Consider the following 14,169-nt stretch of genomic DNA (forward strand, 5'->3'; position numbering starts at 1 on the left):
CTGGAAATATTTTGGGGAAGCGAGTTAAAAGACTTTGGAATAACACACAAAGATTCAGAATTCTAGGAGTCTGCTCTCTGTTTTCATGGGAACCCCATTTCCTGACTTGACTGCCCCTTCCTCTAATCTGCACGCGCCTATGCCAGTGGGTAGTGAATGTCATCTATCACCAGCCTTTAGTTTATTTTTTGGGGCTGTTACTACACTCTGGGAAAGGAGAGGTATTTTTGTTATGCAAGAAGCATCCAGAGGGCGAGTTAAATACAGAGCAGGCTTAAGGTTGTTGTTACCGTGATTATTGCATAACATTTATTAATTACACTAAAAGTGTTCATCAACGCACACTTCATCAGTCTCTAGTTGAACAGGATGTCAGAGTTCTGTAGTCCTCACATTTCATTACTACGGACCTTTCTCCTGCCTCAAAGGGAGATAAATTAAAGACAAATCAGAGACAACCAAAGTTTGTCCATATGTGTGTGTTATGCAACAACCCGCTCCAGCCTGGGCTGGACCACCTCCACCAAGCAGTCAGATTTCTATGGTGGAGGATAATAAGCTGAGCTCCTATTTGCGCAAGGCTGTTGAGAACAGTGGTACCGCATGTGATGTTATTTTGAGGGCATTTAGGGGCACATACCCAGAAATCCTACTTGACTGACACTGTACTTCTCATCCCAATCACAGAATGTGATTTCAACCACAGTTGAAATACCCCAGTGCCTTCAGAGAAAATCTGACCAGCCTCTTTCATGTGCTAGTCCCCTTGTTTTGAAGGGTGGTATTGATCTTTTTTGTGTCAATGTGCATATGATTGGTCTGTCTGTCTAGAAACTGTGTTGTTGTTTTAGTTCAAGAAGAGGAACAGTGGCTCTTTTTATCCAGGAAAACTTCTCTACGAAAGAGATCTTTAAAACATTTAGTAGATGAAGCACATTGCCTTCAGTCAGGGGCTACACACCGTAATATTACAGGTCAGTGTAATAGAGAAAAATGTTTCCTTAGTGTGAAAAGAAAGATCCAGGTTGACTTCAGTTTTAATCCCTTTATTAAGGATTAAAGAAATAAATTCTCTTTCATGGAAGTGTTTTGTCTGGTTGTTACCTAATAACACACATGTATTTGCATGGCTCTTCCAGGAATATCAGTTAATGTCCACCAGCAAGTTGTTTATTTCTCTGAAGGAACTCTCATATGGGTGAAGGGAGCTGCCAACATGTCTGATGTGTCTGACCTGAGAATTTTTTACAGTGGTTCAGGATTAATTTCTTCCATCTCCATAGACTGGCTTTATCAGAGAATGTATTTCATCATGGATCAACTGGTTAGTCTGAGAATTTAAAGTAAACAACTTGATATTGATACTCTAATGCATATCTTGGTATATTTACAAGTAAACATAATTCTTTCATTCAATAATTAGTCACTGAGTGTGTAAGTTTTAGACACTGGGTTAGCAACGAACCATAGACCTAGCCTATAGGAGGGTCTAGACTTTACCTAGTACTAGTCCTGACCTACCATTAAATCATCTTTATTGTGAGTTTTCAGAGCTACGAGTTTATACTAATGATAATTCATCTTCCATAAGACAGTGGTGGTACCTGAATTATCACTAGATAAAACTGCCAATCATGATCAAAATCAGCTGCAAGCATTGTACATTGTATAATAACCATGGATAACTTCAGTAGGTCTCTGAAAATATTGTATTACCAAATCTTTGAGAAGACACAGTTTGCTGTGTTTCAAGTTTCCTTCTTTTAAAGGGACAGGCTGGTCACAATCACTATGGCTGGAAGCCCCTAAGCTTGGAAACAGCTTAAATATTAATAAAAATAGTTGAGTGCCTCTGTAAGCCAGGAAAATACATACTTGTATTTCACGGATACCAAGAGGATATAAACTCATTAGGATATAGGATATAACACTGTCTTTTAAGGGCTTTTTTATGTTTTCTAAAAGTGCTCTGTGACTAGTGAAATTCTAAACACAGAGCAGTTGCTCAAGAAATACTTGTTGGCCAAATTGAATAGACACTAATTCTACTGATGTACTCTTCTCTAGGTATGTGTCTGTGATTTAGAAAACTGCTCAAACATTGAGGAAGTTACTCCTCCCTCAATTATTGCACCTCAAAAAATTGTGGCTGATTCATACAATGGGTGAGTGTTAGCCTTGTAAATGTGAATTCTCTTCCTTTGGCAAGAATCTTGGGGAAACTTGCTTGCTAATAACATCCTAGTACCAGATGAGCCAATCTATGTATCTGATTTCACATTTAATTAAATCCAGGCAAAGTTTTTTCATTCTTATAGAGCCAAGAGGAAATTTCATTCAAACTTGATCCACAACTTCTCTAGGTAAGTAGTTTTTCCTTTCTCCTTCACAGTAAAATATGGGCTTATGGGAAAGACTTCTTGTCTGGGACTCCGGGGCCTGGGTCCTCGTCTTGGGTATGTCACTATTTTATGCATGACTCAGGGTCTTATTCCCCCTCAATGCTCCCCATGAGAAGCCCTTCCTGCCTCTCTTTCCTCTTTTCATTGCACCGTTTTCTCTTGCTGAGCAATTCAGTACCTGTTCATTTTTCTGGTCTGGTTCTCACATCTATCAGGAGGCTGGTTTAGAAAGAACACTGCTACCATCCACTTTAGGAAACAGAAACTGATAGCTAATAACAAGTTAAAATTTGCCATTACAAATCACTATGTTTCCCCCCTGCCACAAATGAAATGGACACATTTTAGCTCAGTTGTGATGCTAAATTGTAGTAGGACTTCAAGAAAGTAACTTAGTGTCTATGACCTTTGCTCTATCCTTCCATATGGGGAAGACAATAATACTCAGTTGGGGTATTTTGAGGATGAAATGAGTTATTCACTGTGAATGTACTACATGATCTCCACATGCTCAAATGTGAAGGATGAAAACATAGGAAGTTATTTTGGGGTTGTTATTTCTTAAATATAATCAGATAATTACAGGTTAGTAACCAATAAGCAAGGCCAATGTTTGTAAGACTAAACATTTTTCTTTCTTGTAGGGATAAAGTTGTTTTCATTTTGAATGAAAAAAAATATAGCCCATGACACTTTTTATCTTTCACGAATTGACTTTCTTGCTCATTATTGATTTAAAATCAAGATTGTCTATTCATATTCTTTCATAATTTACCAGATATTTATTTTAATGTTTTAAGCTTGAGTGAATTACTGAATTACAGGATTTTTCCTTTTTTTTTTAAAAAACCCTGTGATGTAGGACAAGTCCTTTGGACTCTTTGGATCTTATTTTCCTCATTTGTAAAAGTCTAAGATCCTATGAAATGAACTTTGTTGCTGGCAATTACACGAAATGACTCATTCTGAGGATAATGAACTTCACTCACTAAATCAGTCACTCAAAATACATCTCAAAGAGGTCTTTGGTGGCTCTTTTTTCCATTAGGATAAAACTGATTTGTGCTTAGATTTTGAAATATGACCAGAAATTATAATAATAATTATTCAATAATAGTTATCAGGCACTTAATATGTGCTTCTAAGTGCATTACTTCCAATAATTCATTTAATTCTTGTTCAGCCGTATGGAGTAGTACTTTTATTATCCCAATTTTATAGATAGGAAAGCAAAGCACAAGTTGATTTATTGACTGCCCAAGACCATCAGCTGTTTTGCGCTGGAATCAGTATTTGACTTCTTGCTCCAGGGCCTGTCTTCTAATCATCTCCCTATACAATGACAGAGTTTCTGTAAAAATCAAAACTTTTAGCAACGCTTTGTATGTAGTATTCCTGAAGAATTTCAGATAGATGAAATAGTTCATTCTTCTGATTAAAAAAGGTTACCATTATACTGTTATCTTGCACCACTGAATTATTCACTCACTGAGTTTGTACTTATTATAAAACTCTTCCCTCTCCCCCATCCCTGCTGCTTCTCTCTCTCACCTCCGTCTTCCTCCCCCCACACCCAGGTCTCCTCACTTTTCTTCTCTTTTTCTTTCCCCTCCAAAGTGACAATGAGGGTTAAAGACCTGCGCTCTTCCCTGCTTCAGTAAAAGAATTGTAATCTTCTGAAATCCCTTCAAAGTCCCTTAACAATTTGAATTTGGGAAACAAAAGAGGAAGTTAAGAGCCAGGTTATTTCTGCTCTTTGCCTGCCACAATGTTCTCTTAAGAAAAATAACATAGGTTCATATCTCAACATGAAGTTTACATCTCGGGATGTTATTCGGGCACAGGAGTCTCGAGCATGTTGGTAAAGATTTGGAATAGTCATCAAGGAGAATAAAAGCGGGACTGAACAGGACAAGAAAAATGATTTGACAGTGGTGATGAAAGGTTGGAATCCTGCCAACCCACGGCATGGGCTCTTGATAAGAAAGATTTACTAAGCAAAAATATACGTGTGTTAACGTCTTTCTCCATGATCACAAATTCTAGATTAGCTACATGCGAATTAATAGTTTTATGTTTTAAAACTGTATTTATAAATTTGACTTATCAATGAAATATTTTGGCAATGTTTTCTCTTTCATTATTAAAAATCAACCTGTATCATTACCATGATATTTGGCTCCAAATTAGGTGTTTTATCAAAATTCTTCCACTGGCTCCTTTCTCCTGATTGTTGGGTGGTCCTTCCCAGCTGTTTTATTCAATTGTGGGGTATTTCTTCATGATTTTGTAAAATGGTAGCCCTACTGTCTCACTCAATTGTGAGTATTAAAAAAAAAAAAAGCTTAGTCTACTACAAATGCAGAGTAGTACTGCTAGATAACTGTGTAAAATAATAACCGTCCAGTTTAAAAAAATTGCTTAAATGTTTTTGCTTTCTTCCATTTTGTAATTCACAATGCATGGGAATATTTATTGACAGAATTAGACTAAGAATTTGTGTATATTGGAGAAAAATGTTTCATAATAAATAACATGTTCGGTCATGTAATTTTTATATAATATGCTTTCCTTTAAGAGTAGATTTCATTAGAAAACCTTTAAAGACCCTTGCTGTTCTTAAATTCTGATTCCTTAAAAAGTCACATTTAATAATTAGGAGATTATGCATTATAAGGGAGGCTGACATTTTCCAGTGTTCCAACTTCTAACTTAAATGACTGGAGCATATCTTTAATAAATACCTTTACCAGTTTGCACCTTGGGAAACCCTGTACTTATCCACTCTGGAGATATCTGGTTCTGATTGCCCAACAGGATACAACAATGGGCTGAGGCATTGTTACTCCTTCACCCTTGCACTGAATCACACCAGGCTTCTTTTGCTCCTGTGTCAGGTATGTCTTTTATCTCCTGAGAGACGGCATTTATAGAGTCGATCTCCCCGTGGCTTCTGGTCGGGACTCGGAAGTTGTGCGTATTGTGCAGAGTGGCACATTAAAGGACTTTGCAATCAAGCCACAGTCCAAGCGAATCATTTACTTCAATGACACCGCCCAAGTCTTCATGTCAACCTTTCTGGATGGCTCCGCGTCCCACCTTGTCCTACCTCATGTCCCCTTTACTGATGTGAAGAGCTTTGCTTGTGAAAACAACGACTTCCTGGTCACAGATGGCAAGGCTGTTTTCCAGCAGGATTCTCTGTCTTTTAATGAGTTCATTGTGGGATGTGACCTGAGTCACATAGAAGAATTTGGGTTTGGCAACTTGGTCATCTTTGGCTTGTACACCCAACCACACCCGCTGCCGGGCTGCCCACAGCAGCTCTCAGTGCTGTTCGGCTCACACCAGGCCCTGATTCAGTGGAAGCCCCCTGTGCTCGCCATTGGAGCCAGTGAGTGCCCTGTCCCCAGCCTGGAGACTGGCCTTGCCGGAAGGAGAGGAAAGCTTGAATGGCTTGACATGGCGACTCAACTTTGAGGGCCCATATGTGATTATTTAGTCATCAACCCAAAGCGCTACTTAGTGCTCTCTCTCTCTTTCACACACACACACACACACACACACACACACACACACACACACACGTGTTTATACATTTGTTCTACATTTATCAGTTTTGCATTAAGAGACTCTCTATATTTCATCATATATGTCCCAATAGAATGGTTGGAGCATTTATTGAGCGTCTCCTTGGAGTCAGGCACTGACATTCTAGTCTGAGGGAATGCATTAGCCAGGGGGATGGAGCACTTGGGTTGAGATCATGTATCCAGGGAGATCTTGCATGAATTTGAGCCTAAAACTCTCTGGACTTGAATTTTCATCTCTGGAGAGGCAGCATGTGTGGTGGGTATGCAGGTGGGCTCTGGAGTCAGCCTGCATGGATTCAAAGGCTGGTCTTGCCCTTTTTTAGCAGAATGACCTGGGCAAGTTACTTAACCACTTCATGCATGTTTCCACTACTGGAAATAAAAATATTAATTATATATTTCTATGGGATTGTCATACAGACCAAGTTAAGATGCATAGGTAGAACACTTAGAACAGTGTCTAGCACAGCTGTTGGCAAATTTTTTCTATAAAGGAAGGACCAGATAGTAAATATTTTCAGCTTTGTGGGTCATATGGCTTCTGGCATAGCTACTCAACTCTGTCTTTGTGGTGTGTAAACAGCCATAGATAAAATGTAAATATGTAGCTGTGGCTGTGTTCCAGTACAACTTTATTTACAAAAACAGGCAGTGGGCCAGATGTGGCCTGTGGGCTGCCGTTTGCCAACCCCTGGTCCCCTAGAGTATCTAGCAAACATTGGCTATTTTTTACTTTAAGACTAAATTAATTATGCCTGTTTGCTGTATATGTCAAAGATGGCTGAAAATGAATTAGCAAAAAAAAATTCTTTTGTATTGTTTGGGCTTCTAGGAGGGAGATGCTCTACCAACACTGGGAATTATATTAGAGATTCATCATTAAGCATTTGTTTATTAGGAGCTTGTATAGAAAACCCCTCCGACAGTTCTATGCAGCCAATCACACAGCACTGACAGGGGGACAGTGGCTTCCGATTTGTTGGGCATGATGTCTCCTCTGATGGGACAAAATGAGTGGGTGGGATGACCACTGTCCTAGTCACGTCACCAAGTTAACCCTGGTGATTATGGGGCAACAGGCCCAATTATCCTTTCACTCAAGGTGAAGCTGTAGATAAATTTACTGACAGTCCTTTGTTTGCCCTTGCTGATGTCAGCCTCGTCAGTAATATTGTTTAACTCTTCCAATTAGGCCCTTCCGCCTGGCAGAACTGGACTTACGAGGTGAAAGTATCAACCCAAGACTTTCCTGAAACCACTCACGTGTTCTCTAATATAAGTGGGACCATCCTTAATGTACACGACCTTCAGAGTGCTACGAAATACAAGGTTTTTGTGAGAGCAAGTTCTCCCAAGGGGCCAGGCCCTTGGTCAGAGCCCTCAGTGGGAACTACCCTGGTACCAGGTGAGAAAATATTCTTGATTTAGGGAGTGATTCTGACAAAAAGCCTTTCTCCCTATGTCCTTTAAAATTTCTCCCCTTTGATGTGGTAAAAAAATTAGAATGAGGGTGCGTTGACCCCTTGAGGATGTGTTTATTATCTGAGATTAGGAAAGCAAATGAAGCATTGTGTGATATTTATGTTCCTAACCTGCTATTTTAAACTATCCAAGATATTTTTTAACAAACAATATAATTCTCTTCTTCTTCATGGTTTTCTCCTTTCTCATGGTTTATTAAGCAGTAGCCCTCCTTGAACTCTGAAGGTCTTGGTGAGAGAAGCTGAGGGGCTGTAAATTATGTTGAATTCTATCCTCTTGGTTGAAAAAAAATGGAAAGATAACTGACCCATTTATACTACTGTTGTTATCACAATCGCTTCTGGGTGCTCTGAATAGGACCATGGCCACCAATAGCTAAAGCAAAAAAAAAAAAAAAAAAAAAAAAATTCTGCCATGACCATGGCATTGCTATAGAGGAAACATCGCTACACATTTCTCTTCACATTCAATTACAACTATTTACACAAAAATCAGAAAGTATGTTTAATATGATAGATAATTCTTTTAAGCAGATACAATTACTCATATTATTCCAGAGTATTTTTCAAAACGCTGATTGACTTTATGAAGGAACTCTAAGGTATAAATGTGTACCTAAAAAAAGTGTGTTTTCTGTGATATTTCTTTCAATTTTTTTTTTAAAAAACCAAACAGCTGCAGAGCCACCATTTATCATGGCTGTGAAAGAAGATGGGCTTTGGAGTAAACCATTAAATAGCTTTGGCCCAGGAGAATTCCTATCCTCTGATATGGGAAATGTATCAGGTAAACACCAAGTCCCCTGTACACTTGGATGGCAGGTTTCTACTTGTAAGACTTCCTGAGATATTCAACCAATCAAAAGGATTGAGTATTTTAGTATTAGGGCAATAATGAAAGGAACAAATATTGACTGAACTATTCTGCCAGTGACACTATTAAGAAAATGTCTGTTCTCAAGGAGGAGGGCCATTTATTACTCCACAAAATGTAGTTATTTAATGACTTATGCCCATTTCAGGAAGGCTTTGATATACTTCTCACGTATTTTAATTTCTCAATGTTGTCTCACAGTAACAGCCTAACTTGTTCCATGAAGACAGCTATAGTTAAGTAATTTATTATGAGTTTGCTATCAGACTGGAGCACAGAACAGCTATGTGAAGTTCTAAATCAAGTATAAGAAAGAATTTCATGACAAAGAAGATTAAGTAATGGTATCTTACTTTAATGGCATCTTCTATAATTTATTATTATTTATTTATTATTTAATGGCATCGTCTATAATTATCTAATTATTAGATCTCTTTGTTTGGCTATTAAAAGTACCACAGCATTTCTGACCAAAATGAGTTGGACTTAGGAGCCAGTGTGGTACTAATAGAAAGAATGATGCTTTGAAGTTGGCTTGAATCTGGGCTCCTCCTCTTTTCATCTGTGAGACCTCGGGCAGAATAGATAATTTCACGGAGTCTTGGGCTCGCCATGTCAAAAATGGGGATGGGGAGTTCCCTGGTGGCCTAACAGTTAGGGGTCTGGGCTTTCATTGCCATGGCCCAGCTTTAATCCCTGGTTGAGGAACTGAGATCTCGCAAGTCTCGCAGCACAGCCAAAAAAAAAAAAAATCGGGATGATTTCTACTTCATAGCTTTGTTTTAAGAGTTGAGTGAAATAGGTAAAAGTATCCAAGACAATGTTTGGCAAAGAGGAGACACTCAATTACTATTAGTTCCTCTCTCTAGTTCCAAGGGTTAAGATTTTGGGATAATATCCTTGACAGATCCTTGAAGCTCTAGTGAGTATCTATGTTAGTATATGCTTTAATGTTATGTTGAGGTGCATGCATGATTTGTTGACTTGCCATGTTTACACTGGCATGTATGAAAAAATAACTGCTACCAATTCACTTTGTTTTGAGACATGGATTGGTATAACAACAGCCTCTACTACAGCGACATGAAAGGTGATGTCTTTGTGTGGCTGCTGAATGGGACGGACATCTCAGAGAATTATCACATACCCAACATTGCAGGAGCAGGGGCTTTAGCTTTTGAGTGGCTGGGTCACTTTCTCTACTGGGCTGGAAAGACATACGTGGTAAGTACAAGCCTGGCATTCTGGATGCTCTCAAACAATGCCCACCCATTTCAGTGATTGGAATGTAATTTTCATGATTTTTTTCATACTTGTGTACCACCTATGCTAATATTTACTTAGTATTTGTCTCTAAGCCTACTCACTTTTTAATTAAAATGTATTTAGGTATAAAGGAAATTTTATATCACTATGTGGTGTATTAGTCACATGTTTTCAATAATATCTTAAAATAAATATATTAAAATGTTCACCAGTGGGTTAGTGTCCTAGGGAAGATGGCACACTCCAAAGGCATGATTAAAAGAAACTAAGTGAGGGGACTATTTTCAAAGGTATCTACAGGGCTAAGGAAAATGAACAAAGGATGGTGAAGCATGCCCTGGGCTAGCAAGTGTGGGAGGATATTACTGCCACCAGGCATAAAGGGCAAGGGAAAGAATGGTGAGGGCTGTAGCTTTAGGAGAGTTGCTGACACGAAAACCAGCCACTGTCAAAATGTATGGTCTAGCAAGGACTGATACGGGGGTACATATGTACCCCCATCCCTCTTTTCTTCTGGCATCTGATCTTCTGCCAGTGCTTCCATTGGCTGAAACTCTCTGGAAGCCAGACAACAATGGAGCTAGGTTGATGTAGTCCATTGATATCAGGCTCAGGGGGCACAGAGGAGGGTGGAGAGGGTGGAGAGTGGATTTGGGGGCAAGATGAAGACATCCCGCGCATTGTGCACACTGAAGAAAAGGATGGTTGATGATGAGAACACTGGTCTAACAGATCAAGAAATATGGTATGGAAATCGTTTTCTAATCAGGAAGGCATGTGTCCATTCATTTATTTACTCATTATCTGTTACCAATATGTTTAGAGTCTTGAGAATAGGCATAGTAGAGAATATGAAGAAAATAGACGACATGCCTCTGCTCTTTTAAAAAAAAATCTCAGCTTTGTTGAGATATAATCCATGTACCAGAAAATTCACCCTTTGATTGTATAAAATGCAGTGATTTTTAGTATGTTCAGTGTTGTGCAACCATCACCTCTTGCCCCTGCTCTTTTCATGACATAAAAATACATTCATGAATTAATAGAAGAAGCGTACAGAGCAATGTATTTAGAAGCAAAGCAATATGGTATAGTCTGAATTCATAAGTGCCAATGACTTGTAGGCAGAATGGAGCTGACTGGGGTTAATCAGAGAATGCTCCCCAAAATGGGTTAGTTTGAAAATAGTTTTGAAGGAGGAAGTGGAAGAGTGGGATAAAAACTGGTTTCAAGTATTTGCTCTGTCTCTTATAAAACTGTTCAACTCCTTGAAAAATTACTTAACTTCTTTGAACCCAGTTTAGTTGTGAAAAAGTAGGAAATAGAAATCCTTTACAGGCTTAATGTGAGGGCTAAAAGAGCTAATATTTTAAAGACTGAAAAAAAGAAGTATAGTGCCTGGCACATAATAGGTACTCAATAATGATAGTAATTAATATTATGGAGATATACTGACAGGAGCAAGGAGAGAGACATCACCATTTATCAGGAGTACTCATCTTCTTTGGGAGCCTAATCAAATACATTTTTATGTGTTGATTGGATGTATGATTAGGAAGAGCAAGTATTTTAACTCAAAATAAATGTATCTCCTTTCTCTTTAGAGGCATGAAAAGGAGTAAACTTCCTTATAAACTCTAACTTTCTTATAACTTCTGTTATGTTTCCAAGGCTAGGCACACTACCCAGCACATAGTGCCAATAAATACTTGTGGTTGTACAAATGAATGTATGAATGCAGTAGTTTACTAACAATTGCAATAAACTATTCATGATGCCATTTGAAAATTACTAACTGACATGATTATGTTTTATAGATACAAAGGCAGTCTCTGTTGACAGGACACACAGACATTGTGACTCACGTGAAGTTGTTGGTGAATGACATGGTGGTGGACTCAGTTGGCGGATATCTCTATTGGACCACACTGTATTCAGTTGAAAGTACCAGGCTAAATGGGGAAAGTTCCCTTATACTACAAGCACAGCCTTGGTTTTCTGGGAAAAAGGTGAAAATTAAAAATAAGATCTGATCATTTAATAGTACTAAATAATGCTGTTTTATAGTTATAATAATACTGTTTCTGCTTATTGTGAGTTGTTCAGGTAGAATCTGAAAAGAAATACTGTTATGGTAAGATCTTGGTATAACCAAACTTTCTCTAAGTCTTATTGATTGTCATAATTGATTAAATAAATTAGAATATAATATGGAGATTTTTATAGTTTGCTTTATCTTGAATGGACTCACACTTTAAGAGCATTTTAATTTCCGTCTGTTTTCATAGTCTTTAGGAATTCTTTGGATATTTTAGAGCTTCTTGTTGGGTGATGATTAGGTGTTTTATTATTTTCAATCAATTTCTGGTACTGACTGCTCTAAAAACTGTGGAACTCCTAGGAAAGTTGACTTCTCTGTGCCTGTTTCATTATCTGAAAAATGGGAATATTAACAATTGTCCTACCTCTTAGGGTTGTTGTGAAGATTAAATGAGATAATTCATGGGAAGTAGTGAGAATAGTTCCAGGCACATGGTAACCACTCAATAGTTAAGCTTGTATTTTTAAACTCAATCTAAAAAATACCCTGATATAGAAATGGTTCTAAAACAAATGTTTTTTTTACTTCCTCAACTTCTAGAAGCAATACCTATTTTTCTTGATCCTGTTTAGCTACCCTCTAGCAACCCATCTAAATTTCTGAATTTTGTTTTTTCTGATCATCATAATAATATATGTCTACTGTAGAAAATTTAGAAATTACAGAAAAGCATGAAGAAGAAATATATCATTTATACTATTTCTATCTAGGCTATTTCTTAAAATTTTCTTATTTTTTTAAAGCCTTTTTTGTTGTCAGTAGCGATAATACAGATGTATCAGATCATTTATAAACAAACAAATTGTTGAGTCACTGATCCTCAATTCCATAGGATGTATCAGTTATAATTCCTAAGATTGGCACCTACAGATTATAACACAGATATTTAAAAGAAATAGAAATTTACACACCATATCCAGAGATTAATTATTCCTGTCAAATAATGAAAAATCCCTTAATTCTATTTTAGAGCCACTTGAGTCTGAATATAAAGAAAGTAAATTTTTTATGGCTCAATAAAAAATGTTAGGGGAAAAACTTTTTTGTGTAAAAGCATATTAAAGGTAACAGTATATCAGGAGTAACTTCCTATTCATCCCTGAGACTTTGTCAGTAATCTCCCTGCTGTTCTGATCTTGTCGTTTGAGCTTTTTCTACTCAGGATAGCTCGGGAGTGGCCCTGGGGACTTTTCTGTAAATGAGTGAATCATTAGATTTCTCAGCATGTTTGAGGAAATACACTTTTCTTTAAAATCCACTCCAAATACTCTCACAGGCTGGCTAATGTTGTTGCTACTTGTGCAAATCTGTGTTCTGGTTCTGTGACTTGTTGTCTTATTCATCTGCCTCCATTAATGCTAGTAGGTGTTTTGAAGGTAATATGTTTTGCACTGAGCAAAGCGCTCCATCTCACTGTCATTCCTTTCTGTGTTACTCACAGATTTATCACGGAGTATAAGATACTTTGCAATCAACAGGTGTAATAAAATAGTTAGCCAATCATTTATAGAAAGACTCATTTGTGTGATGAAAAGGGAGAATGAAATGAGATATTCATTTAAAGTGAAGATACTTTTTGCCACATCTGATGTGTCAGGCTTATAGTATATAGTACATTTTACCAGGGGATTAAACTTCAAGGTTTTCGTTTAGATCAAAGGGATTATTTCCTAGGTATGGGAGTTACTAGACGTAACAATGGTTACCAAAGATTTATGGAACACCTTCTGACACTGCTTAAATATGGGCCCAAATGGCTGGTGTAAAGGAATGGGGTAATGATCCAACACCTGAATTTCACTTATAGCTTGAAGTTTGTTGTATTCCAGCAAAGGGAGTTGTGGAATCTCTTTTTTAAGAGATAAAGTAGAGTTAATCTGTAATTTAGAAAACTCTAGTGCATCTCATTATAGATAACCAAACAATATTAACCTGGTTTCACTTTAACTGGAAAAATTATCAATAAATCTCTTTTAGCCTGAAGAAAGGACATAATTCAACTCCCGAAAGGCTAGGAATTGCTAGAATAGTTTTCTACCTTTTGGGAAAGGAGTAGGTTGAGTTTTCTTGAAGATTGAAGGCTGTGATTTACATGACTACTGAAGGTTCTTGCAGCCATGGGTCTTGAGATTATTTCTTTGTAGCAAGCCTTGGGTAACCTGCCAGCAAGTATTTTTAGTTGTTGGATACTTTATTGTATTCTTTTTACATTTTTCACTGGCTCATCTTTTTGTTTATATGCTGTTGTATCTTGCTAAAGATACAGTCATCAACTTTAATCCTATCTGATACCTCTCAGCCTCTAGGTCTGCCATAGAAAGACTCTGCTATTCTGAGGTCAGACTCCTAGCAATCTCAGCTCATTTGAAAAATACCTATAAAGCCAAAGAAAGCAAAAAAGATCCTTTGGATTGTAACTTCTATCTCATGCACCTTATTTCATAGGAGAAAC

At 37.6% G+C, this 14,169-nt stretch overlaps 1 protein-coding gene across 3 annotated transcripts in view; it reads left to right on the top strand.

Moving 5' to 3' along the window:
* The window catches only part of ROS1 (ROS proto-oncogene 1, receptor tyrosine kinase), a 132,123-nt gene that overhangs the window by 34,412 nt on the left and 83,542 nt on the right, over positions 1-14,169 (top strand). For 2 of the 3 annotated variants that reach the window (XM_082475075.1, XM_082475076.1), the window contains exons 10-17: positions 852-974; positions 1,140-1,324; positions 2,068-2,165; positions 5,300-5,796; positions 7,188-7,400; positions 8,153-8,263; positions 9,396-9,574; positions 11,434-11,625. In XM_082475075.1, coding sequence (XP_082331201.1) covers positions 852-974; positions 1,140-1,324; positions 2,068-2,165; positions 5,300-5,796; positions 7,188-7,400; positions 8,153-8,263; positions 9,396-9,574; positions 11,434-11,625 — 1,598 coding nt within the window. Of the gene's footprint in view, positions 1-851; positions 975-1,139; positions 1,325-2,067; positions 2,166-2,318; positions 2,364-5,299; positions 5,797-7,187; positions 7,401-8,152; positions 8,264-9,395; positions 9,575-11,433; positions 11,626-14,169 lie in introns of all 3 variants that reach the window. The other variant, XM_082475074.1, reaches the window with a different exon arrangement.

This window comes from Balaenoptera physalus (genome assembly GCF_965194825.1).
Source record: "Balaenoptera physalus genome assembly, chromosome: 9".
Lineage (NCBI taxonomy): Eukaryota > Metazoa > Chordata > Mammalia > Artiodactyla > Balaenopteridae > Balaenoptera > Balaenoptera physalus.